This window comes from Protopterus annectens, chromosome 1.part2 (assembly GCF_019279795.1).
Source record: "Protopterus annectens isolate FY-2018-M chromosome 1.part2, PAN1.0, whole genome shotgun sequence".
In the NCBI taxonomy this organism is placed as follows: domain Eukaryota; kingdom Metazoa; phylum Chordata; order Ceratodontiformes; family Protopteridae; genus Protopterus; species Protopterus annectens.
In genome coordinates this window covers 256,925,666-256,953,584 of record NC_056727.1, presented here as the reverse complement: position 1 = coordinate 256,953,584, position 27,919 = coordinate 256,925,666, and the positions used below count along the sequence as shown (strand labels likewise).

The following is a 27,919-nucleotide window of genomic DNA, read 5'->3' as shown; positions in this document are numbered from 1 at the left end:
CTCTCACTCTCTCTCACTCCCTCACTCTCCCTCACAACCTGTCTCTCCCTCCCTCCCTCAGAGAGTTCTTAAATTGATATCACATATTAATGCTGGGTTAGCCTGGATGTCATCACTTTTTGTCACCTGCCTTCAGTTCCCAGACTAGCTGAAACTTAAAAGTTAAAATTTGTGTGTGAAAAATACATCCCTCTCAGATGTTCACACATAACTGGAAGTTGTAAAACAGTTTACATTTTAGACATAGTTATTACTTCTCTCCAAGACAATAGAAAGAAACGTCTAGCTCTAGACATCCTGTCTCCTTGCTGCATTAACTAACTTTTACAGCACATCATAAAGCACTTAATTTCAACTTATTTTCTTGATGTTTTGTAAGTTAATCTTATGTCCCAGCAGGATATGCTGTGGTTACATTCTTGAAGCTTAGTACATAATACACTTCTGTATAAATCGTATGAATATTCACAAATGACATAGAATTATTTTACAAAATCCAGATAGTTGGGCTAGCAGTGTCACAAGAGGTATTGGAACGGAGGAATGAGGAACCAAAATTAAATTAATTAATTTATGTATTATTTGTTAACCAGGAAAGTCCGACTTGGAACAATGCCAATTTTCAGTGGAGGCCCGGGGAAAAACGCTGCAGATGCATGTCTTTGAACATGGGAGAAAACCGGAGCACCTGGAGGAAACCCACACAAATGTAGGGAGGACATGCAGACTCTGCGCAGAAGGCACTCTAGCTGATAATCGAATCGGAGAACCTCATGCTGTGAGGCGACAACGCTACCTCTGCACCACTGCACCATCCAAAAAAGACACAATGGAAACATTTATGGAAGATTTAAATATGGCAAGGTTAGTGAAAGATTTGTATTAAGAACTAATATCCAAGATGGGAGATGCTGAGATAAAATAGTGATATATAATTAAAGAACTGGGAAGTCTTCAGGAACAAGTGTTATTCCTTGTGGAAATTTGGAAGTTAGGAGGGAAAAAGTGATAAGGATCCGGAAGGTTTTATCTTGCAATATTTCAAAAGAAGGGACAGTTCCAATAACTTGGAAGAAAGCTGTGGTGGCTGTACTTCTCAATTGAAATCCAAATTCATAAAGACCAGTTTCAATTTTACACCACGATTATAAAGCATGTATGTTTATACTTGCTAAGAGAATAACTATGGTATTAACAAAACTGATAAATATATATCTGTGTGATTTTCTGGATGGAAGGCAAACATTTGACAATATTAATATAAAAATGATGATTTGTAAGGTGGCAGAGTTGGAAGACCCCCCCATTATTGTTGAAGGGTCTTGATTCAGAAAGGGCTTTTGATAAATTTACTTGGGATCTTTTGATTAGGCCAGTATTAGCATTTGTGTTTCCTAATAGCTTAATGGGGTTAATTTGAAAGATATATGTGAAGGATCAGAGGCAAGAATCAAGGTGGTAGGGCTCCTCGCTGACAAGCTGGGTTTTAATACAGGAACCAGACTGGGTGTCCTCTTTCTACTTCATTATTTGCCTTATACTTAAAGCCATTGGTAAAGAAAATAAGAGACTCAGAAATGCAAGGGTATAACTGCTATGTTATTTAAGAAAAATAGCCTAATTTGCAGATTATATTTTGTATGTCATAAATGAAAAAAACTATATTTAAGTGCTGTGGAATATCTTGAAATAGCTTTTTTTTCCAGAATATAAAATTTATGAGCATAAAACAAATGCTGTAGCATTACGCTGTGTTCCCACACGAGTTAATCAGTAACTATATTTATAGAAATGGTACAATTAAATATTTAGGTGTTTTGATTAAAATGGATTCTAGTTTGGCAGCTAAGGATTTGTGGGGAGGAACTAAGCAAAGGATAGTACAACACATGAAAAGCTGGAAGCTGTTGATGATGGATATGAGTTGCAGGATCCAAGCATTGAAAATGTGTCTAGTCCCTATAGTATTAAATATTTTTATCAACTAAAGGAGAGGAAGAAAGAGGGCAAGACTTAAGTGGGATAAATTGTTTCACGGCACAGAAAGAAGGTGGCTTAGAATTACTAGATCTGAAGGGATACTTTCGATCTACACAGACAAGGCTCATATAAATGGAACAAACAGAATACTGCAAAGCAAAGTGGAAAGAAATGATATTGAAAGATGGGGTGGTCACAAAATAAGGAGAGAAGGATTTTGAATGGAAGCAGTTAAGGAAAGTAGTAACAACTGTACACAATATTATATGTACAAAGTAGCAGAAAACAGTTTGAGAACAACTAAGCCTATATAGGAATACAGAAAAGTGATTTTACCAATACGGATGACTGTCAGTAGAGGCACAGACAATAGGCAAGAGAGTGCTAAAATTAGCAAAGAAGCCAAGTCATAGAGTGGGATGAGGATAACCAGAAGTTCGTACAATGGGTAGGAGACTGGCCTTCCCTGTGGCTGAATTTATTATTGAGCTGTAATAAAAAAGGGATAATTAGTATAACATGTAAAATAATGCTTGGCAACTATAAGAGTCAATCAGAAGAGGTTAGACAAAGCTGGGAAATAAGAATAATAAGGCAGTATACAAAGAAACAGTGGAAAGATATTTGTATGACTCCCAAGTATGCAACAAAATCTATAGGGCATAGGATTTTTGCATGGAAGTGTTTGTGTGTATATTTTTATACCAAAAGTAGATTTAAAAGATGACGTTCTCCGGGTAGATAATTGCTGAGGATGTGATGGGGAAAGAGAGGGGCATCTGGAAACATAATTGTTGGGAGTGTAACGAGTTGACTGTAGAAATTCCATGCAGAGTACTTTTTTAAACATCTTTGTTGAGTTATCACTTGTGATATAGGGATCACAGGGTCATAGAAGGTTACTAGGCTATTGGCCCTGAGGCCGTTATAAGCCTAGCCAAGAGTTTAGCTCATGTTTAGACAAGTCAGCACCCAAAGCCCCTGTCCAACAGGGACACAGGTGGAATCCCAGGGGTGTATTTTCTGTTTCCTGTCCAGTTATCCAGGTTGTGCTTAAAAAGGGATAATGAGGCACTCTGCTTGACATGGAGAGGGAGTCTGTTCCACAGATGGGGGAGTCTCTGGGATACAAATCTGTCCCGCCATCAAGTCCTGTTGATATCACAGACGAGGTTGAGGTCGTGCGTATGGGTTGCTTGAGTGGAGCTTGACTTGCGGATATGCAGCAGTCCATCAAGGTGGGGTCTGCGATTGTTTTGTATGCCAGACAGAGGTCACCTCTGAGGAGTCTGTGTGAAACTGAGTAATGGAACAGGGCTTTTAGCCTATCTGTTTAGAGTAGATGTTTGATGCCCTGGATTCTCTGGGTGAGGAACCTCTGTGGTCTCTCCAGCTGCTGCATGTGCTTTGCGAGGTACATGCCAGAAGGGGGGGTTGTACTCAATAATTGGCCTTCTAAGGGAAGAATACAGGGAAGTTATGACCTCTTTGTCCATGGATGAGATACCGTTACTTATGAGGTGGGCCATGTAGAAAGCTTTCCATACAATGGAAGCAACATGGTGGTCAAAATCAGGTTGCTATCAACCTGGGCGCCCAAGTCCCTCACTACTGATTGTGTACTTAGGACAGTATTAATTTGATAATATGTGGGGACGTCATGCTCCCAAAGGGGATGATGATGCATTTTTTGGCATTCAGCTTGAGGCCATGTTTCTGGCACCAGTCATTTGTTTGGGTGAGACCTTCTTGGAGGATATCCACGTCACTTGGGGAATTGATGACTGCACCCAGCTTGCAGTCATCTGTAAACTTGGTCAGCCACAGCCCACTGGTTTTGGCCTGCACCTCAGAGAAGTATATCCTGAATAACAGAGGCCCCAAGACCAATCCCTAGGGTATGCCGCTCATTACGGGTCTACTGCTTTATGCGGCTTCTATTTTGATTGGGTGTGTTCTGTAATTGAGCCAGTTTGCTACCCATTTGGTAACATATGGATTGATGCCTAGTTGAGAGAGTTTATTTATTATGCCTGAGTGGGGAATACTGTTGAAGGTTTGACCATGTCAAGGTAGGTGGTGAGCACTGTCTTCCCCTCATCCATAGCTTTGGTGACTGTCTCAAAGAAATTGACCAGATTTAACAGACGTGACCTCTTGTTGACAAAGTCAAATTGTGTGGGGTCAAGTGTTTGGAGGTTGCCAATGTCCCTGTTAATGAGGTCAATGATAATCCCTTCCATGGCCTTGCAGATCAGGCTAGTTATGCTGATGGGTCTATAATTTCCTGGATCAGTGGATGCTCCACCTTTGTGTAAAGGGATGACGGTGGTTGTCCTCCATTTGACTTGGATAAAGCCGGTACTTAGGCTTTGGTTGAATAGGGTGCCTAATGATGCTGCAAATTCATACCTGAGTTCATGTAGGATGCACCCTGAGATGTTATCAGGTCCCATGAATGCTTTATTTTTTGCCTTTGAGAGGGCAGTGATGACTGTTCCCTATAGATAAGGGGTGGGGAGCAGGTACTGAGGATGTCCTGATTTACTGATGGGGGGACAGAGGGGAGAAGTTTTTGATGAATCTGTCAGCCAGTAGATTGGCTGTATCTACAGCATTTGTGTATGTGGTGTCCATGACGACCAATTCTGAACTGATCTGGGTGCTTACTTTGAGATTGCGGACATAAGTGAAGAAGGCCTTATGACTGTCTCTAGTAGATGTGGCTAATTTGGACTCAAAGTTGGCTTTAGAGAATGTCACTAGTGCTCTTATTTGCTTGTTTAGGCGAAGGAGAGATTGCTTCCAGTTGGGCACCTGCTCCTTCTTGGTCCTGGACAGCAATTTTTTTTCTTTTTGTTATATAGTTTATTTATTGCAGGTGTCCACCAGACAAGTTTACTCTTTGCGGAGTATGATTTTGTCCTGTCAGGTATTCCTGATTCCATGCATCTATATATAAATAAATAAATAAATAAAAAATAAATATATATATATATATATATATATATATATATATATATATATATATATGTATATATATACATATATATATATACTTGTATATTACTTTGGTGTAGATTTGGACATTGGTGCCAGTCCTACGGTGGGGGTGGGGGCTGTGAAACTGTTTATACCATCCCTCAGGAGGTTGTAATCTGCTTACTTTTATATAAAGACTTACTTTTATATAAAGCAGTCAAACTGTATTAACAAGTTCACATTTAAAAGCATTATAAATCACACATATTGTTCCATATCATATAATTATAGCAACATTAAATAAATTATTCAGTTTCTGCCTTCTCTTAAACCTTATTCTTCCTCCTAAACATTTTTAGCATGTGTTGGTCCCACAATTTCCATTTTTTCTATGTAATTTATTCCTACCAGAATTAAATTTAGTGAGATCTTACTTTGTCTAGTTAATTCAGATCCTGTATCCCAGCTCAAGAAATTAATTTCCTTTGTTACATTCATTTGCTTGCCCAGTATTCCTGACAGAGTACTCTGTTGGGAATTTTTTAAAGTTTGCCAAATCATTACATTCTAAAAACATATATTTCCAGTTACTTCTTACTTCCTCATCACACCTCCAACATGTCATCTACTTGTGGAAAAATTCTTTGGAGTCTGCTTTGGGTATAAAAGTATCTATGCAAAACACTTCCGGGCAAAAGTCCTAAGTCTTCTAGATTTTTTTTTTTGCATATTTGGGAGCCATACATACGTCTTCCCATTGTTTCTTTGTGAATTGCATACCTAATCTTTCTTCCCAATGTTTTCTGACCTCTTCTGATTAATTGTTATAGCTATCATGCAATATTTTATATGCCGTTCTAATTACCTCTTTTTTAACAGCAGCTTCTGTTGTAGATTCAATTAAAAATTCAACCAATGCAGGTCTTTCATTTAGGATTCCCCTGCTCCTTTCTGTTTGTCTATACTCTGATATCAATCTCTGACAGAGAACGCAATCTCTAGCCTGCAATTCAAATGTCTTCTTCGCCTCTTCCCTAATTTAGTTCCAATACTTTTGTTCCTTTGCCATCTGACTCCAGTAAATTCCAGCCCTTCTTTTCTATTCTCTGTACCCTAATTGCAGTTATAGCTATAGACAGAATCTCCTTTCTCCATTCCATGTTGGTGTAGTTTTTAGTATAATTTCTGCTACTTTATGAATATAATATTCTATATGATTGTTGTTATTCTCTTTAAGGATCTGCATCCAAAATCCCATTCTTTTCTTATTTCTTAAATTATTTCCCTGCTTCATCATCCCTTATTACTTTGAATTGTTGCTTTCTGCTTGTGTTATGTGTAAGAGCCGTAACCGTGTAGCTCTAAACTATCCATTCAATTTAGGTAGTCCTAAACCTCTTTGTTCTGTTGAGAGGATCAAGTTATCCCATTTGACTGTTGCCCTCTTCCCCTCCCAGATAACACCTACAGAGTACTTTGACAGAAATGTTGGGCAGACCACATTATTTATAAGTAAGGAAATTATTCTTTTGAGCTGGGATATGGAAACTGAATTGCCTAAACACAGTAAGGAGGCCCAACTAAGTTTAATGCTGTTGCCTGCCAAAAAAAGAATTTACTAGGAAATGGAAATTGAAAACAGAAGCAACTGTATAGGAAATGGAAGTGGGATCTTTAGAAAAAACAAACTACTTGTAATCTGTTTAAAAATGCATACAGAATAATGTGGAAGGCAGGACTTAAGCAGTCTGTGGGATGTTAAACTGAATAATTAAGGCAGTATCATATTTTTGTAATGTGTACAAAGGAAAATATTGCAATGGTTCATTTTCTCTCTTACAGTTAAATGTGTACTTCTGTTACTATGCTATGTTGGATGTTAATTAAAGAGTTATTAATGAGCTACAATCTAAGTCCAGCAAGGTTCCACTGACACTGGAGTGAGTCTTCCAGCCTCACCTTTCTCATCCCCTAAGTAGGGTCACATTTGTTTTATGTGTGTGTGTGTGTGTGTGTGTGTGTGTGTGTGTGTGTGTGACTTGAAAATCACAGTTAGCTCTGTGAGCTCTTGAGCTTGTTTATGGCTGGCAGAGCTGGGGGACCTGTTTCAGGAATTTCTCCACCTGGGCTCATGAGGTAGTCTATTACTTGTCTGTTTGGTGAGACAGGGAGAATGTGCCTTCACTTCTTTTTGCACAGAGTCCTGACTTTCAAATTTTGAGAGCCTGAGTTCTGGGATATGTCCTTGCTGCAGTTCTCAGTCTTGTGAATAAGACTCTATGGCCATCCACTTCAGCTACTCTTTCAGCATTCCTGTTAGTGGAGAGCAGCTCGGGGGGGGGGGGGGGGTTTTGGGATTAGATGTTGGGTGGGACACCCCCAAGGCAAATCCTGACTATTTCCAAAGGAAGAATAACCTTCCTAACTTCCTGCTGTGGTAGTAAGTCAGCAGGGGAAATTTTTCTGTATGTCCTGTACTTGATTTAGAGGTTACCATTCTTAATTTTCTATGTCTTGTTTTTTTTTTTCATAGACATCAAGGTATAGTTTAAAAGAGTTTGCTCTGCTGATTCCTAAGAGGGTCATTAATTGGTCTTGCCTTTTTTTGCTATGAGAACACAGCTTATTTGAGAGATATCTTTGGCCATTTTTGCTATTTCACGTGGAGCCTGCTAACTTCTAGTAGAGTCTTGTGGTTGGAATCTGGAGCTACTAGGAAGCCTTTTGCTTGTATGTAGAGCAGTTCTTCATGTGGCTGGAGTTGTACTCGCCTCCACCATTGAATTGTATGGAGCCTGAAAAGTTCTAGATGGGCTTGTTACTTGACTTTTTTCCACACTCAGTAGCTAAATCAATTCCTGACTTTCATTCCTGGTGGGGGACAAGATTGAAACTTTGCTGTGTTTGGTTAGGCACCCTTTGATTAGGTAGAGTTCCTTCTCCTTTATGGGCTTGAACTTCATAGTCTTTAGGCCATATGTTGTGGAAGTTCATTCAAGGGAAATTTATTTTCTGGGTGTCAATACCACAGCTGGGTATTACAGATTTCCATGACCTGCTGAGGAGTGCGTATACCACCCCTTTGGGAGAAACCCTTTATGTGAAGTTGTTCGATCTCGCCGTTTGTTCTTACACACGGGTTCGGAGCCGAACCCTCGGCTCCGAGTCAGCCACATTCCAAGCTCTGAGAAGCTCGAGGCACAGTCCCTATCCCATGATCCCCTGCTGCTAACCCTCAGATCTAGTTTGCCGCTGCAACAGGTCTCGTCGAGTGAGAGCTCGGGCCAGTATACTCTATATTTTTCTACTTATATATACATATATTTAGCTAAAATTCTCAGATTGTTGAAGTTTTTTATTGGATAGCATGGTTAGTATAGTATAGTTGTGTGTGTGTGTGTGTGTGTGTGTGTGTGTGTGTGTGTTTTAATTAGCGTTAGCTTGTTTGGGAGTGGCGGCCCCTAGACCTTAGGCCATTTTCCCTTTTTTCTGTCAATACTCTGGCAGAAACTGTTACTGATAATTCCCTAGTTAATCGATAATTTCCTTACTAGTTGTGTGTTTTCTTAGTGACAGTACATTTTATATATTTCTCTTATTTATATAAATATATATATATATATATATATATATATATATATATATATCTAGTCCAATATACTTAGACTACTGTTATTATTATTAGGATTAGTGTGGTGTGCTTTTTACATATACAGTTGCATTTGCCTTTCTTTGAGAAAAAAATGTCAGAAAAAGCCAAATCTGGCTTTAAACGTTGCCAGTGTGGACAGAAAATGTCCATTGCTGACAACCATGTTTCCTGCATATACTGTCTGGGTCCTCTCCATTTTCAAGAGGATTGTTCCATCTGCCGCTCATTTATTGGCAGAGTGATGATGGAGAGACGCAGGAAACTGGTTGAGAGAGGTCTCCTGAAGCCGGAGTTTCAGGAGACATTGGACAAGGCAGACCAGTTATCGAAGTCTTCGAAGGGGTCGAAGTCTTCGAAGGTATCGGAGCCCAGGTCGTCGGCTCCGAGTACCTCGTCTAAGATTCTGTTGCTGGCTCCACAGACCTTGGAGCCAAGCACCGAGATACTGCCTCGAGTCGAGGTCCAGGTCTTGGAGCCAGTATCAGAGGTACCCCCTTCATCAATCCTTCACTTGGTGACATCTACGACCCGTTCCTCCAGACTGTCTGACACCAATGTGGATCGAGTGGTGCAGAAACTGATGGAGAACACGGCCTTATCCAAACTGATTGCGGTTTTGTCCCAGTTGGTTTCGAAGCTTGAGACCCTTCCTGTCACATCTCTTGATCCTTCTTTGAGACCCGTCGAGTCATCGGAGCCGGGAGTCGAGGATTTGATGATCGTTGATCCACCAGGGCCGAAGCCTTCTTAAGTGCTTTCGGCTCCACTGACCTCGACACCCTCGGTACCCTTCGAGGGGTCTCAGAGCAGACGATCTCTCCTCGGTTCTGGGGGGGAGAGTCGAGCCAAACTTTCGGTTCCGACTCTTCCCCTCGGTGCCTCGGCGCAGATTAGTTCAGCTCCGTCCTCTGGATCGGAGCCCATGGTTCCGGGCCCGGGGAGGCTACCATCTTCTTTGGAACTGGTGGAGCCCTCGGCCCGGGGCTCCGGTGCTTTCGAGGCCATGAGGAAGGTCTTGTCTGTTAAGACGTTCACATCATCAGACTCTTCTTCTCCCTCCCCAAAGGATTCATGTTCTGTCTCTGCACCACTGATCCTGGCCAAGCGTAGAGACCAAAGGCCTCAGTCAACCCCAGAGGGTGAACCCTGCTCCTCGGAAGCTTCACCAGATGCCCCCTCTGATGATGTCCCGAGGAAGAGGTTGTGCAAGAGGAGGCACATTGATTCCCCACAGGAATCTCTGACATTGGATACCAACTTGGATGAGTCAAAGGGTTCCCCACGGTCCTCCTCGGAGGATGTCTCGTTTGACGACATCCTTGAAATTCTCAAGCAGAGGGGTGACTGGCAGTCCCTTGCCCCTACTGAGGACGAGTCGGTGTTACTGAAGGCTTTTGGGGCTCAGCCTTACACCTCCTGGGTAACTCCGCCCTTCGAGTTAATGGAGTTAATAGGTCGAAGGGCGTGGGAGTCTGCTGACACATTGGAACCGGTCCCTCGGAGCCCCAATAAGTACATCACTGCCCCACAGAAGGCGTACCTCACCAAAGGGGTCCCAGTTGACGCTATGGTGGTGGCGGCGGCCACCAAGAAGGAAATGTCTGAAGCATCTCCGCCTGTTCATCCTCCTAATAAGGACTCCAGGATGATGGACAGGTACGGGAAGTGCATTTTTAGTTCAGCGACATTTTCCATGTGATCACTGAACTACCTCACTCATTTTACCCGTCTTCAGAGAGATCTCCTCAAGGAGTTGGGAGATACTCTTCAGGGTACCACAGATGCTGCGGTCTCAGACAAGGTGACAGCACAGCTCAATACCCTAAACACTATCGTGAACTCATCCATGTGGCTCATTTCATATGCAGCCGAAGGATCGAGTAGGGCTGCAGCTTCAGCGATCGCTCTGAGGAGACAATCCTGGATGCGCCTATGCTCCTTTGCGGAAGCCTTTTTCTTCCTTTACTAATGCCCCTTTTGATGGCTCCTCCTTGTTTGGGCCCAAAGTGAAGGAAACGCTCACTAGGTGTGAGCAAGAAGGAAAGACCCTGTCTGCCGTAGGGGTCTGTTTTTCCGCCCCTTCTAGACCATACCCCAAAGGGCAAAGAGGTGGAAAAATGTGGTTCCGGAAGACTCAGGGAGCTTTCCAATCCACACCTAGTGAAACCCCCTCCAGAGGCAGAGGAGGGGGAAGGAATGGAAGACGGGGGTCCGCAGAACCAGGGCGACAGGGATAGTGTCCCTGGCAAGCCCTTCCAGCACTCCTGCATGGAGGCCCATTTGTCCTGTTCTGGAGGCAGTCGGGGGTCGCTTGGCTTTATACCCAGAGGCCTGGCTAAATCTCACTTCAGATTCCTGGGTAAAAAGCATAATAACCAGAGGATACAACATCCCGTTCTTAAACAATCCTCCTAGCCAAAAAAGATTCCCAGATGTTCCACCCAATCTGAGGGATCAGGCAGCCATAGAAATACAAAGGCTGTTAGAAAAAAAGAGTCATCCAGCCAGTCCTGGCGGACCAAATAGGATCCGGAACTTACTCAAGGTTCTTTTTAGTTCCAAAGAAAACAGGGGACTGGAGGCCAATACTGGACCTCAGCAAACTCAATACCTTCGTGAAGAAGGAAAAATTCCGGATGGTCATGCTCCAATCGATCCTTCCGTTTCTTCAAACGAACGATTGGATGTGCTCCATAGATCTCAAGGATGCGTACTACCATGTCAAAATGGCCAGGCCATCCAGAGATCACCTGCGCTTCCGGCTGGGAGCCAGTCATTTTCAGTTTCGAGCTCTGCCCTTTGGCCTCACCTCAGTCCCCAGGGTGTTCACCAAGTGCATGGCAGTAGTGGCATCCCACCTGAGATGACTAGGATTCCGGGTGTTTCCATACTTAGACGACTGGCTCCTAACTGCCACCACCAGGCATCACCTATTGCAAGCCAGGGACTATACAATCAATCTCTGTTCCCACTTAGGCATAACTCTAAACTTCGAAAAATCTGTCTTATCGCCCTCACAGCATATATCATTCATAGGAGTGGAATTGGACACTACCTTATCCCTGATCAGACTTCCCGATTCAAGGGTCCCAACCCTGAGGGAACAGGTTTCTGTTCTCCTAGAAAACAAAAAGGTCCCAGCCGCACAGGTTTTGAAAGTTTTAGGTATGATGGCAGCAGCCGTTATCGCGGTCCCCTTAGGGAGAATGCACATGAGGAGCCTCCAATGGCTACTCTTCGCACAGTGGTCTTACCAACAGCTACCGTTGTCACACAACATCCTACTCACAGAATCGTGCCAATGGGATCTTCGTTGGTGGATGAACAGTCAGGAACTTACGATAGGCCGCCCGTTTGTTCTTCCTCTCCCTTTAGCCACACTGACGCTTCCCTGATAGGGTGGGGTGGGGGGACATTTTCAGGGGAGAACAGTTCAAGGCCAGTGGTCGGAAATGGAGTACAAACTGCACATCAATGTCCTAGAGTTATGAGCAGTGTTCCTAGCATTGCAACACTTTCACAACTACTTACCTCAGGGAACAGTTGCAATTCAGACAGACAACATGTCAGTGGTCTGGTACATAAACAAGCAAGGAGGAACCAGGTCTTACCCCCTATGCAGTGAGGCCCTGAGGATCTGGCAATGGGCTGTGTCCACCGGACGCTTTCTCATAGCAATGCACATCCCGATGACATCCAACATAATAGCGGACAGGTTGAGCAGAGCCATCCTGCTGCCTCACGAGTGGTCCCTCAAAAATCAGGTAGCGGAGAGAATTTTCCGCAGATGGGGCCAGCCTTGCTGCGACCTTTTTGCTTCCCCCTTGAATGCCAAATGCAGAAGCTATTTCGCCCTACTTCCCCCTCCCAGGGGCGCCCCCAGGGACGCACTTGTACACGATTGGCCCCCGGGTCTCCTATATGCTTTCCCTCCTGTTCCACTAATCTCGAAATTTCTGCAGAAAGCCAAGGGTCTGGAAAGGACGATCATCTTGATAGCCCCATTCTGGCCTCGACAAATCTGGTTCCCCTTCCTCCAAGCTCACCAAATAGAAGAACCTTGGACTCTGGACCCAGTGCCAGACCTGCTGACCCACTCGTCAGGGGTTCTTCACCCCTCTCTCTCGTCCCTTAAACTGACAGCATGGCTGCTCCACTTCCCAGCTTAGCCAGGTCGGATCTTTTATCTCCAGGAGTACAACATATTCTGATTTCTTCCCACAAATCCTCCACTAGAAAATTGTATAAGAGCAAGTGGAAATGTTTCGCGTGTTGGGCCTCCAAACAAGGTTTAGATCCCTTGGTTGCTCCTATTCACAAGATTCTGGAATTTCTATCTACTCTTTTTCACCAGGGGGCTTCAACATCCACCATAAGGGTACAGCTGGCTGCCATATCTAATTTTCATGTGGGAGAAGGAGGCGCGACTATTATGTTGCACAGGCTTTGTAGGGCTTTCATGAAGGGAACTTATCTCCGACCACCTATTCGGAGCCCAGTCATCCTTGGAATTTAAATCTGATGCTATCCCAACTCATGCTATCGCCGTTTGAACCAGCTTCGTCATGCCCACTGAAATACCTTTCTTGGAAAACTCTATTTCTGGTGGCAATCACCTCGGCCCGCAGAGTGTCGGAGCTGCAGGCACTGTCAATTAGACCACCATATCTGATATTTCACCCAGACAGGGTCACCTTACGTACTAATCCATCTTTTCTACCAAAAGTCTGCTCAGAATAGAGTCTTAATCAATCCATAGAGCTTCCCACCTTTTTCAAGAACCATACCAATAAGCTAGAATACGTACTTCACAAATTGGACGTGCACAGACAACTGAGATTTTACCTAGACAGAACAAAAGAATTCAGGAAATCGGACCAACTATTTGTGTCTCATGCAGACAGTAAGAAAGGACTTGCAGTCACAAAAATCACGCTATCCAAATGGCTCTCAGACTGCATAAACTTTGTTTATTCATCTTCAAATCAGCCTACTCCCCTCAAAATTAAAGCTCACTCTACTAGAGCCATTTCTACTTCTCTGGCACATGCGGCTCGCTTGCCTATAGATACCATTTGTGCTGCAGCTACCTGGGCCAAACCTCATACGTTTATTACTCATTACAAAGTGGACAGGGCCTCCAGGGACAGGGCTTCCTTTGGTTCCACTGTTCTCAGGAATGTTCTCCCGTGAGCCACCCGGGGTTTAGAGTGCTGGGGGCGCTACCTGTGTGTAAGAACAAACGGCGAGATCGAACAACTTCACATAAAGAAGTTATGTTCTTACCATAACGCTCCATGTGAGTTGTCCATCTCGCCTTTGTTCTTACATTCCTGCCCTCCTTCCCCCCTCCATGTTCTGGAGGAACAGGTACGACTCGTGGCTGGTCATCTTCTCATGGTTCCCTGTGACTGCCTGTGCCCATGTATGCGTGCGTAGTCAGACAGGTATAACATAGTTGCCTGTTTTTATATTTACCTTCTAGGTATATATGTGTATAGGTAAATTTGGTGCGTATGCATGTGTAGGCAGGTAGGTATGTTGTTACCTGGTTTCTTTGCAAACTAGATCTGAGGGTTAGCAGCAGAGGAGCATGGGACAGGGACTGTGCCTCGAGCTTCTCTTAGACGCAGAGCTTGGAATGTGGCCGACTCGGAGCCGAGGGTTCGGCTCCGAACCCGTGTGTAAGAACAAAGGCGAGATGAACAACTCACATGGAGCGTTATGGTAAGAACATAACTTCTTTTTTTGCCCTCTTCTTAAGAAAGGTCTCTGACATTGTACAGACCCCCTTTCCTCCTGATTGCTCGTTGTGGGAGATTAGGAACTGGGAGCAGTGATGCTACGCCTCACTCACAAAAACAGTGCAGGTTTCTTGGGGCCCCTTTCCTTAAGAGGTTCAGGGATAGACACATTGGTTATACATCTTATGGAACCCTGAAAAAGGGATGATTGGCAGCTCCTTTCACCGTTTGTAGAAGAGAGAGGATTGAGTTCTTTGTGATTTTTATTTATTAGCTCAGTCTGTTGTCATCTAATCAACTGCTGTCTAAATGTAGTTTAATCCAGTGCCTGCTTGGTCTGCCCTGCACTTAACTTGATTTGCTGCCATTTGGGTATATTGTGTCCCCTTCCTTTATAGCCTTACTTGTCCATGGCCACTGTTAATATAACTTCATACTAGTCCTGATGTTGTTCTCTGGCTCCTTCCAACTTCTTGGTCTTTACTGCTTGGGATTCAACCCAGCGAAATAACCATCAAGGAAGGTCTTCAGTGTTGGATAGATTTGTACCATATCAGTTGATCTGCGAAGAAGACTCTTGTTGATGAGGCAGGTTTGTCCTTTCACCATCTTCTGGTAAGTGGTGGTCCTTTCATTCATCCTCGGGTGCTGAATTTTCCCCTTTGTTGGGTGTATATATACTTGTAAATCATTAGCAAAGTTGAGGAGCCAAATCCTTACTATTCTTGTTTTGCAGGTGGCTGTTTGGTAATGGTAAATGGTTAAACTGACAGTCACAAAAGATCAGCAATTACATATTTTATTTGTTTCTTTTCATCCCTCTGACCATGTAGCTTCTTTGTAGTATGTCCATTTGTCCTATTAATTTCTTCAGGGACAATGGCCTTACATCCTGTTCATTACTCTAGGAGTGAGGGGTTCCTGCTGGGGATCAGTTTTTTTTTCTTTCCTCTACTCTGTGCATACCTGCTTATACCTCAAGAGTTGGCATGCAGTGGGCATCTGTGAGGATATCTCTTCTGCTCTCACAAACAACATCAACTTAGTAAGTTCTGCCCACTTTGAAGGCAAGTGTCTTCATTGCTCCCTGGTCTCCATCAGGAAACTGAAATGGAATCTGCACTCAACCTTTAAGTCAGAGAATGGTGAGCAAATGCCTTCTTGTCATTTCTGTGTCTGTTAGTGCCCAGCTCCTTTAGTGTCTACATTGCTAATTGAATTTGGTTACTGGAGTCCTAGTCTGGGCTTTATTCTGTATGCCACTAAGCTGATGAATGATTACACAGCTTTTGAATGGTGCCGTGTGCATTTGTCCATCCCCAGTTGTAGGAACTTCTAGAAAAAAGTTTCTGAATGAAGATTGGTGTAGAGAATTAACCCATCAAGTAGGATCCCCATAAATTAACCAGTAAAGTAAGAACATTTCTGTTTTAGCAGATATACTAATAAAAGCAACTTGAAACACTCAACTGATTCATTGTATTGAGGTCAGGTACTCTCTAGCAGAGCAAAGGAATTTTATACTGCTTAACTGCAGGAATTTGGCAAGATTACACTTAGAATAATGCAGGCTGTTTTTAAAGAGGAGGAATGTAATGCCATAACCCAAAAAGCTGAAAATGAGACCCAACTCTGTCCTCTTTCACTCATTCCCTCCAGTAGATCTCTTTTGAGTGTGTACCTTTAATTCCCAGTGGGTGTGGCTTCAGCTTTTAAAAAATTAAATTATCACCATATGGTTCTAACAAATATTCATTGACCGAGGTCATATATCAATACAGTTGTGTTTGTCATCATGCATGCTTCAAGATAAAATATCCTGATACCTTGTATGGGGTCTATATTAGAAGTGTGAAGTGACTTAAGAGTGAACACTCTTTCGCCGACATGTAAAAACCTGAAGTCTGAAAAGAGAGAAGTTACGGAACAGTGATTTTTTTCCCCATGGGGAAAAAAAGCGCTGTTTAAAAAAATGTATATAAAGACAAAATAACACCCCCCCCTACTTAAAAATACCAACACCGAGATTGCACCATAGTGGAGAAAACAACAAAGTCCCGAGAACAGCCCAGCGATTGTTTTCCTTGGGGAAAAATTGCTGTTCCGTAACTTCGCTGTTTTCAGATTTCGAGCTTTAGGTGTAGACGAAAGAGCGTTCGCTCTTAAGTTGCTTCGCTCTTCTAATATAGACCCCCTTGTATGTAACATGGTTTTGGAATTATTAATGCAAATATGAACAGGCAATGTTTGATACCCAGAGCCGCAGTAGGAGGTAACGGCAGAAATGCCTGGAGACGTCACTCAGCTGTACTGAGTTAAGACGAGTCTGCATTATTCAAAGGGCAACCTTGACAAATCCTTGCACATTTGTACTTAAGCTGTCTTAACACCAGCAGCACTCAAAAGTAAAATAAAGTTAAGTGGTATATAACAATTAAAATACAAATGTTATTTTAGGGAAAGATTGAAACAATGCAAAATCAAACACTTGCTGCATTGTCATTGCACTGTATTTAAAATTCATTAGCAAATGAAAACATCCTGCAGTAACTTCTTGATAAGGCAGCTGCATAAGTTTTTGCCTGCATTAGACAAATTCACTGTTTATAAGAGGATTCCAATCTGACATCAGATCAGTGTGGAGAACGTCGACATCTGTGCAGTAACTGAAACCTGGTTCAAAGCTCCAGAGAGCATCCCAGCACTACCGGGCTACAACTCATACCACAAGTTTCGGCCACAGAACACGGACCGAAACACAAAAGGAGGGGGTGTATCCTTATTCATCAAGGATACCTACATCTCCAGGTAAGTGGCGCAGCATGATACTTCTGAGATCATTCATGTTCAGCTAACATCGGGCAAATCTGCAATGCAAATTGTGGCCTGCTGCAGATCACCCTCCATGACCCAGAACCACTACTCCACCTGTCTGGAGATACTGGAAAACACGAAGGTCCTACCGAACACCCAGATATTGGGCGATTTTAATTACCCTACCATTCACTGGGAAAACTACTCGAGTACAAACTCCCATGCCCAGCACTTCCTGGAATTCATCAACTCAAATGCACTGGATCAGCTGGTAAACTCCCCGACCAGAGGTGAAAACATATTGGACCTGGTCATCACCAACATGGGCGACAGGTGTTCCACACCGGAAGTCAACCCATCACTGGTTACATCAGACCATAAACTAATCACTCTGGATGTCCACGCCCTACCACCACCCCCAACCAAGGAAACCACAGTAAAAAAAACTTTTCTAAAGCAAACTTCACCTTACTTAAGACGGAGGTGGTAAGTTTCACAGCCCCCACGCTAAAGGATAAAGCTGCCCAAGATGCAGAAACCTTTACAAATGCACTCTGAGCACTTACAAGAATGCATGGATCGTGCCATCTGTAGCAAAACCAAGACTCACTCCTCTAAGAGAAGGAAATCAGTCTGGTGGACCCCTGCCATAAACAGGCTATACAATAGAAGGAGGAAACTAGTTCAGAAAAAAAAGCAAATCCGAAGAAGGAAAGACATCCCTGATCAGTATCAGTAAGAAACTAAGGTCCCTCATGAAATCATCCAAGGCTAACTTCGAAAGAAAAATAGCCAAGGATTCAAAAGATAACCACAAAGCCTTCTTTATCTATGTTAAGAATCTAAGTGGAAACTCACAGATATGCACTGAACTAGTGCAAAATAGCACAAAATATACTGAACCTACTGATATTGCCAACATCCTGGCAGATAGATTCAGTGCAAACTTCGCCCTCCTCTCACCTCCAAAAGGGCCCACAACAGTACCGGAAAAGTGTAGTGTCCCAAAAATCACAGACGCACAGGTGAAAACAGCCTTTTCAAAAGCCAAAAACACAGTGTCAATGGGGCCAGATGTTGTCTCAGGCTGCATCTTGCACGAACTACAGAACGAACTAACCCTCCACCTAAACATGCTATTCAACCACAGCCTCTCCACAGGCTATGTGTCTAGAATGGCACGCAGCAACGGTTAATCCTCTCCACAGAGGAGGGGCCACAACTGACCCTGGTAACTATCGCCCCCATAAGCTTGACTAGCCTGCTCTGCAAGACTGTGGAGCGCATCATCATGGAACTCATTAACAAAGACATTAGGAACCTCCAAACACTTGACCCGACCCGGTTCGGCTTTGTTAAGGCAGATCATGCCTACTAAACCTGATTGACTTCTTCGAGACAGTCACCAAGGCCGTAGACGAGGGAGAGGTGGTTCACACAGCCTACCTTGACCTCGCCAAGGCTTTCGACACCATTCTCCACTCTGGTATTACAGAAAAACTCACCAGCCTGAACATAAACTCCTATGTCACGAGATGGGTTGCCAACTGGCTTACAGACAGAACTCACACGGTAAGAATAGCGGGCTCCAGGTATGACTCTAAACCAGTCACAAGTGCTGTCCCACAAGGCTTGGTCCTGGGAACCCTAATGTTCGGAATATACTTCTCAGAAGTATAGGCAAACACAGTCTTTGGCTAACCAAGTTCGCTGATGACTGCAAACTGGGAGCCATAATTGACTCTCCGGCTGATACGGACATCCTCCAAAAGGGCCTTACTGAGACAGACACCTGGTGTCAAAGTCATGGTCTTAAGCTAAATTCCAAAAAATGCATAGTCATCCCATTTGTGAGAAACAAAACAGCCACGAATTACCACATTGGCGGCAGCCTCATTAATACAGAAGAGGTAATAAGAGATCTGGAGACCCAGGTAGATAGTAATCTCTCCTTTGACAGTCACATTGCCAAAGTAGTCAGGAAATCCTTCTATGTGGCCCATCTAAGTACTAAAGCGTTCGCATCTAGAAATAAAGAGGTTATAGTGCTCCTCTACTAGTCACTCATTAGACCCATCATAGAGTACAGTGCCCCATTTGGGAAGTACCTCACAAGACACCTCCAACATCTGGAAAGGCCACAAAAGTACCTCACCAAGAGGATTACTGGCCTCAAACATATGTCCTATGCAGCCAGACTGAAAAAACTCTGGCTGTACTCAGTGGCATATCGCTTACTCAGAGGTGATCTCTGCCTGACTTACAAAGCCACGTCCAACTCAGAATTGATGGACATGCTCCACCTAAAGAAATCCAAGTCACTGCGAGCCACGTGCTCTAGTGAGCTAAACCTCGCCACAACAATAAATAGAACATGCTGGAGGGATAGATTCCTGTCACAGAGACTCCCCATGCTTTGGAACAAAATTCCAAACTACATTAAGCAGAGCCCCTCACTAACAGTCTTCAAGAGAAACCTTGATGAGTGGATGGGTAACAGAAAATACACCCCTGGGATCACTTCATTGGCTCTGCTTGACAGAGCATCAGTTAATTAATCAATGGGGCGGCGAAAGCCGACACACTCTGACTAGGCTTATAAATGCCCTTGGGCAGACAGCCTAGTACTTGCCTATGAAACTATGATTTGATGTTGTAGTGTGCTTAGTTATGAACAGTGGATTTTTTTGTATCCATTGTCAACTGCTTCCTTTCATATTGTAAACATTCCCTCATTTGTTGTTGCTGCCACCCAGGCAGTCATCTGGGACTGTTTGAGCAGTACCATCATTGTCATCCTTATCTTTGGTCATTTATCACTTGATCAAGTCATGCCAAGTGGAAGAAAAATATCTTATTTGGATAAGTCTTCTGTCACAAACAACATCACAAATTTTCTGAGAGTAGCCCTTTTGGAAGATCTCCTGCATCACATTCGGTGGATATAAAAAGTGTACACACCCCTGTTAAAATGCCAGGTTTTTGTAATATAAAAAAATGAGACCACAATAAATCATTTCCAAACTTTTCCCACCTTTAATGTGACCTATAACCTGTACAATTCAATTGAAAAACAAAGCTGTTAGGGAAATATTATAAAAAAATTAAAATGTACAATACGCTGGTTGTATAAGTGTGCACACCCTTAATCTAAAACTTTGTTGAAGCACCTTTTGATTTAATTGAAACATTCAGTCTTCTTGGGTAGGAGTCTATCAGCATGGCACATCTTGACTTTGCAATATTTGCCCACTCTTCCTTGCAAAAGTGCTCCAAATCTGTCAGATTGCAAGGGCATCTCTTGTGCACAGCCCTCTTCAGGTCACCCCACAGATTTTCTATTGGATTTAGGTCTGGGCTCTGGCTGGGCCATTCCAAAACTTTAATTTTCTTCTGGTGAAGTCATTCTTTTCTTGATTTGGATGTATGCTTGGGATCATTGTCGTGCTGAAAGGTGAACTTCCTCTTCATCTTCAGCTTTCTAGCAGACGCCTGAAGGTTTTGGGCCAAAAGTGACTGGTATTTGGAACTGTTCATAATTTCCTCCACCTTGACTAAAGCCCCAGTTCCAGCTGAAGAAAAGCACCCTAAAGCATGATACTGCCACCACCATGCTTCACCGTGGGGATGGTGTTCTCTTGGTGATGCAAGGTGGGGTTTTTTTTGCGCCAAACGTACCTTTTAGAATTGTGGCCAAAAAAGTTCAACCTTGGTCTCATCAGATCATAACTAATTTTTCCACATGCTTTTGGGAGATTTGATGTATTGTTTTGCAAATTTTAGCTAGGCCTGGATGTTTTTCTGTGTAAGAAAAGGCTTCCGTTTTGCAACCCTACCCCATAGTCCAGAAATGTGGAGAATACCGGAGATTTTTGTCACATGTAGAACACAAACAGTATTTGCCAGAAATTCCTGCAGCTCCTTCAGTGTTGATGTAGGTCTCTTGGTAGCCTCTCTGACCAGTTTTCGTCTTGTCTTTTCATCAATTTTGGAGGGACGGCCAGTTCTTGCAATGCCACTTTTGTCCCATATTTTCTCCACTTTTTATTGACTCTTTACACTGTGTTCCATAGTATATCCAATGCTGTGGAAAATTTTTTGTACCCTTCTCCTGACTGATACCTTTCAACAATGAGATCTCTCTGATGCTTTGTAAGCTCTCTGCAAACCATGGCTTTTGCTGTAGCAGGCAACTGAGTAAATATCAGGAAAATCCTACTAGGACAGCTGAACTTTATTTTGGGGTTAATCAGAGTCTCAGTAATTGATGGCAGGTGTGTACCCAAGAAGACTGAGTGCTGTAATTAAATCAAAAGGTGCTTCAACAAAGTATTAGTTTAAGGGTGTGCACACTTAAGCAACCAGCGTATTGTACGGTTTTTTTTTATTTTTATTTTTTTTTTTCCTCAAACAGATTTGTTTGTTTTTCAATTGAATTGTACAGGTTATAGGTCACATTAAAGGTGGGAAAAGTTTTGAAATTATTTATTGCAGTGTCATTTTTCTTTGAATTTCAAAAACCTGCCATTTTAACAGGGGTGCGTACACTTTTTATGTCCACTGTGTACTGTATTTAGTAAAATGTCTGTTGATTTGTTGGTCTAACCTTTTGGCAAAACATTTTTATGCTTGCTCATACTAAGCATCTTTTCATTTGTAGTACTTAAAAACAGTATTGTTTGAGTGAATGTAGTCCTTACAGTCTGTTAATTGAATTAAACATGCTTGAGAGAAAGAAAACGGACAAATGTTACAGAATCTGACATTTAGGTCTCATTAGAAAGTATTAAGCAGTAGTAAAATTTCATACTCTAAGCTTTTTGTCCTGTAACGTTATCTAGTCAAATAAGATATCTTCAATGCACTCCTGAGTATGTCGTCCTTCAGATGACATATTAAAAACTAAGGTCCCATCTGTTAAATGTATCAGGTGGTCTAGAGGAAGGCTGTAAGCCGCACATCCTGTAGTGCGGGGTTTGATTCTCCTTAGCCCTCATTTGCAGACTGTGTGACCTTGAGCAAGTCACTTAATCAGACAGTTTTTTAGGGCAATTGGAAATTTTGTCTAGGCTCCTCATTGGTACCTTGGGACTGCAACCCTAGTAACTACTTGTGAACCTATACATTGCAGACAAAGCTGATAAGGTGTTCTTTGATTAGTGGAGGAAGAGTGCAGTTCAGAACTTAAAAATCTTCTTATAGCAGCAGACAAGGAAATTGTAACTCAGTTTGCCACCTGGCTAGTAGACATTGCTTGATAGTTAAGGCCAAAAGAGGACTTTCTGGCTTCTTGTTGAAAATGAGCTGAAGAAAAGGGCAAGTGGTTGGAACATATGATGTAACAGACAAGCATAGCTGTGGTGGCATCCTATGCTAATCTATAAGGATGACTTGAATTGAAAAATATTGTGAAAGCAGATGTTTAGATAGATTTTGGAAAACTTTTGTTTGACGGTAAAATAACAGCTTTGTTGAATTTCTTATAAAAACTGATCTTATTTCCCTGTGAGCACTGTTGCCAGCACTGTTTTCTGCATTTTTGTGTGAATTGTTTCCCTTGCCACTGATCAGTATGTCCTTTTGAACAGTTTGAGTACACATCACCATACTTTTGGCTGCATTATGCTTTATTCCTCTCAATTGTCCTAATTTTGCCTCATATTTTTGCTCTCTCCCTCATAAAAGTGTGTGATATTTCTGGTACATTGCTGAGGATTACAGCTACTCAGTATTGTGAGACATTAGGGTTTTGTACTTGTTCAGAAAAAGCAACAATGGGCATTCCCTTAGAGTAATATGTAAAATCATCATCGTCGTCATCATCAGTCCCTTTTTCCAATTTTTTACATGGGGTCAGGATGTCATGTCAGCTGTCAGTATTCGATTCATGCCACATTCCAGCCTTCTTCGATACTATGAGTATATGTAAAATATTTACAAATTGCCCCTCTCACCCCCACCATTTCTTGCTTTGTTCAGAATTCTTGGGCAAAGTGGAGACATATGGGCTTCTAGACCTTAGTAGGATGGTGCAAATTTGTATTTGTTACAAAAAATGGACTTGGCCTAATAATTCTGTGAACTAAGGAGTGAAAGTAGACTCGGAGGGAGTATTTCCTGCTGTCATAGTGTGCAGAAGACATGTCTCTTCATTCCTGTCACTTTTTCTTCACGAAGTACCTTAGACTCAGAGGTATTGAGACTTCAGCATACATTGGGATTGCTATAAACGTGTGCATACATAAGGACACACTTTCACACTTTTCCTTGGGAGGAGAGTGACTCCTCTTTTGAACTGCTTCTGGCTAGTGTGAATCTGAGACAGCAGTTACTCAAGAGTTGCTGTTAAGAAAAATGAGTGGTTTGTTAAAAGAACATCTTTGTGGTTTTACAGTACAGATCACAGCAAACTTGAAAGTATGCAGTCTCCCTTTTGTTTTGTTTGTTTTATTCCATCTTTTCTGATTCTTCACAGAAGTGTAGTCCACATTTTTACTGTGCAACAGAAAGTAGTTGGAGATGGTTATTTCTCTTTTTGGTGCTGTTAGAGGTGTTCAGTACAGTTGAGAGTAGCAAACAGTGTAGCTAGTCACCAGTATTTTGTCTCTGAGGAAATTATGATTTCATTGGTGTTTTGATTTTTCTTTGCATTTAGTTCTCTAGCCATCTTGGTCTTCTGCCTTTGGGTACTGCTTCATCTCTAATTGTAGCAAGTGCCTCCTGCTGTGTAGTATCTTGGGTATTGTGATCTCCTGGTGCCAAGTATTTTGCTGGGCGATTCCAGCTGTCTGTTTTGCAGGGTTTCTGAACATACGTGATTAGTCCTCACAAGTATCAGCATTTAAGGGGACTTGTGCAGGCTGACAGAATACAGCCTCGTTATGTGCATCACCTGACATCCATTACATGTATAGACATGCCGAAAAGTACAAGTGAAGGATAGAAATACTTATAATGGAGATCTGTGTTTACATGGGTTTGTAGGTAAATTTAGAGCATTCATATTACATGTTATAGCTCTTGTAATTTTTTACAGCTGCTATTTATGAGCATATTTGCTCCATGCCATTAAAAAAACGGTGTCTTTTCTTGCTTTCAGATGTGTTGTAATTTTTGTTAACAAAACAGCTCATCTTTTATTTTCACAGATAGAAAAGGCAAAACCCATCAAATGTGGAACCTTTGGCGCCACCTCTCTGCAGCAGAGACATATAGCTACAGGAGACTTTGACGGAAACCTTCACACGTGGTATGCACACCTCTCAACTGAACAGAATTTCACAGAAAGTCCAGATTTTTCACCTCATGGTTGTGGTCTATTCCTTATAAAAATTTGTGTTTTACTGGCAAATGATTGAGGATTGAAGTCACTACATAATGACAGACATTTGAGTTTCAGACTTCTTCCTGTAGTTCAGAAAATGCATACTAATGCAAAACCTGTTATTCTAGTAATTTAGTTTACAACAACAATCTCTGATATCTGTCTCTGATTTTGTCCCCCCACCCCATTATTTTTGGCTTTGTCTCAAATTCTTGTGTTAGAGTAAGATCGTATGTTGTAAGTTTAAGGGCAAGCCTTGTGAATGGGAGTTTACCAGAAATTAATTGAAGTTACTTTATTCCATTTAGAGATGATCTTCAAAGGCTCAGGTAGGATTTTATTCTTTACAGATATATAGATGATCTAATTTCTAAGCATGTTGACAGCTTTCTGTAGTTACTAGTCAATAGCTTGTTTTTGGACTTGCATGAGCCTTATATGAGAATCTGGTGCTGTTACATTTCCACCCACTTACACACCCACTTAAATGTTGAACTTATATGTGAAAAACAACATATTATAATTTGTTTTGTCAAAACATAGTTTTTTTTCTTTGCTTCTTTAAGTGCTTTTTGCTTGTGTCCCTGACACATGAGTAAGTGCCATTGGGGGGGGGGGGGGGGGCATGCAGGCCGCCATATTTGTGATTTGTGCCCTACTTGCCATGTGCCACTCTTGGCAATGAGGGAATTTCTTTTTGGCCCTAACCCTACCCCTAATGGCTGACTTGAGCACCCATGTCAGTGCTTTCCCTTGTATGTGCATGCTTCCACCCACACAACTGAACTCTACCATCACTAGCCTGGTAGTGGTAAACCCATGTCCCCAGTCTTTAGTATTTTAGTAACTTCCAAACTTCTGCTCGATTGGGGGCAATCTGCTGTCTGGAGCTATCACTTCTTCCCCCCTCCCCCAAGATGGATGAGCAAGAATCAGCTACTGTTTTTCATCCTCTCCCCATTTGGCTGCTCCAGTTCCCAAACTGTTATTTCGGTTTGGGTTATAGTCAGAGCTTTATCCCTGTATGCCGCAGAACTGGGCAAACTTTTTTTTTTCTTTCATGCCAAAGTTATGATAAATATATTAAAAGAAACGCATAATTAAGGTTGACACAAAGTAGTGGTATATTCACTTACACATTTACATAGCCGTGTTGTGTGTGTGTGTGTATACATATATTTGTGTGTATATATAGATATAGATATGTATATGCACACACACACACACACACACACACACACACACACACACACACACACACACACACACACACACACGAGTCAACTTGACATGAACGAAATGTCAGTAGACCGACTTTCAGAATACCGAGACCAAAAACTCGGTTTCATTTGATTTGAAACTTCAGTTTACCGATGTTCAGAAGACTGAATGTTTAAAATGCCAACTCTTCAAGCTGAGCAGAACAGGAAATCTGCTCATTTCCGCACTGTAGAGCCGCGGTGGTATGGCGGCAGCGTTGTTACCTCACAGCAAGAGGTTCTCCCGTTCGATTCTCCGCTGGGCTTGGGAGTGCCTTCTGTGTGGAGTCTGCATGTCCTCCCCGTGGTTGGGTAGCGCTCGAAAGACATGCGTGCATAAATGGGCGTGCCTTCGTTGAAGGTTGGGCATCGAGCTGGCACCTCAGCGTTTCGTAAAAATCTACTGCCAATCATTAGCAGACCGGAGTTCCGCTGTGGCGACCCCTTACCGGGAAAAGCTGAAAGACAAACAAGTGTGATCGCGGAGTTGGTATATTTAAGTTGCAGGGGGACACAGCCCCCTGCAAAAATGAAACAGTAAAATATTAATAATTGTTTTTATTACATTTAAGTGTTTGTAATGAATATTGATTTTGGTGATATAGCTACTGTCATGAATATTCAGTGGGATTTTTTTTGGCTGTGCAGGTATTTGTTGGTGGACAGGATGTAGGTGAGGTTAGGTACATTGTTTGGGTTTATAAAAGGGTAGCGTACTGTTGCTGTAATGTAAGTGGTTAGTGTGATAATTGTATTTCCTGCAACATGTGCGCTATAGGTTCATAGATTAGTACTAAGCTAACTGCCCTTGCGAGCCATTTTAAGCCTAGCCAATTATCCCTTGTGAGACTCAAACCCTGCACTTTGTGTTTGTAAGGCAAACACCTTAACCATTAGGCCACCCTCCCTAAATTATTACTATATTTTTACCTCTGTTCTGTAACAATTAGGAGAATTTACTGATAACAGCACATTATTTATATGGGATGCCTTATCTCATAATATGCAGAAGCAGTGCAGTTGGTATTGTAAACTTTTGATTAAGTGAGAGTTGGCTAAGTGAACTTTCAGGATTTTGAAATTTTGGTGTTTTGGTTTTAGTTTTATGAAAGTTGGTTATTTGGTATTTCGGTCTTGTAAAGTAGACCTGTATATATATATATATATATATATATATATATATATATATATATATATATATATATATATATATGTGTGTGTGTACACACGTGTGTATGTATATCTATATATATGTGTGTATATATATATATATATATATATACACACATAAACACCAGTATATTTAAAAATATATATATATATATATATATATATATATATATATATATATATATCTATATATATATATATATATATATATATATATATATATATATGTATATATATATATATGCACATACATATATATATATATATATATATATATATATATATATATATATATATGTATGTATATATATATATATATATATATATATATATATGTGTATAGTACATAAATATATATATATATATATATATATATATATATATATATATATATATATATATATATATATATATATATGTGTGTGTATGAGTACATATATATTATATATATATATATATATATATATATATATATATATATATATATATATATATATGAGTATATAAACATATACGTGTGTGTGATGGGAAATAGGAAATACACCACACACACACATGTATTTATATACTCATTATATATATATATATATATATATATATATATATATATATATATATATTTATAAACCCAGCCACTGGGCATGCACAAAGCCAGTGCATTTCTTGGTGCCTGTCCCAAGCCCGGATAAAAAGGGAGGGTTGCGTCAGGAAGGGCATCCGGCGTAAAATTTTCCCAAATCATACATGCGGACAACAGTACAGATATACATACCGGATCGATTGAGGCCCGGGTTAACACCGACCGCCACCAGTACTGTTTGCCAACAGGGTGCTGGCAGAAATTGGGCTACTGTTGGCCGAAGGAGGAGAAGAGGGGAAAGGCATGCCCAAGGCAGGTAAAGGCTAGGACTGTGATAGTGAGGGTCGAAACTTTGAATGTTGGCAGTATGACTGGTATAGGGAGAGAGCTAGCTGATATGATGGACCGAAGGAA

The 27,919-nt window shown here is 41.7% G+C and overlaps 1 protein-coding gene across 1 annotated transcript in view; it reads left to right on the top strand.

Moving 5' to 3' along the window:
- Nucleotides 1-27,919, top strand: part of DNAAF10 (dynein axonemal assembly factor 10) — an 874,610-nt gene that overhangs the window by 134,017 nt on the left and 712,674 nt on the right. The window contains exon 2 of the mRNA XM_044055954.1: nucleotides 24,321-24,421. Within this exon, the coding sequence (XP_043911889.1) occupies nucleotides 24,321-24,421 (101 nt within the window). The remainder of the gene's footprint in view (nucleotides 1-24,320; nucleotides 24,422-27,919) is intronic.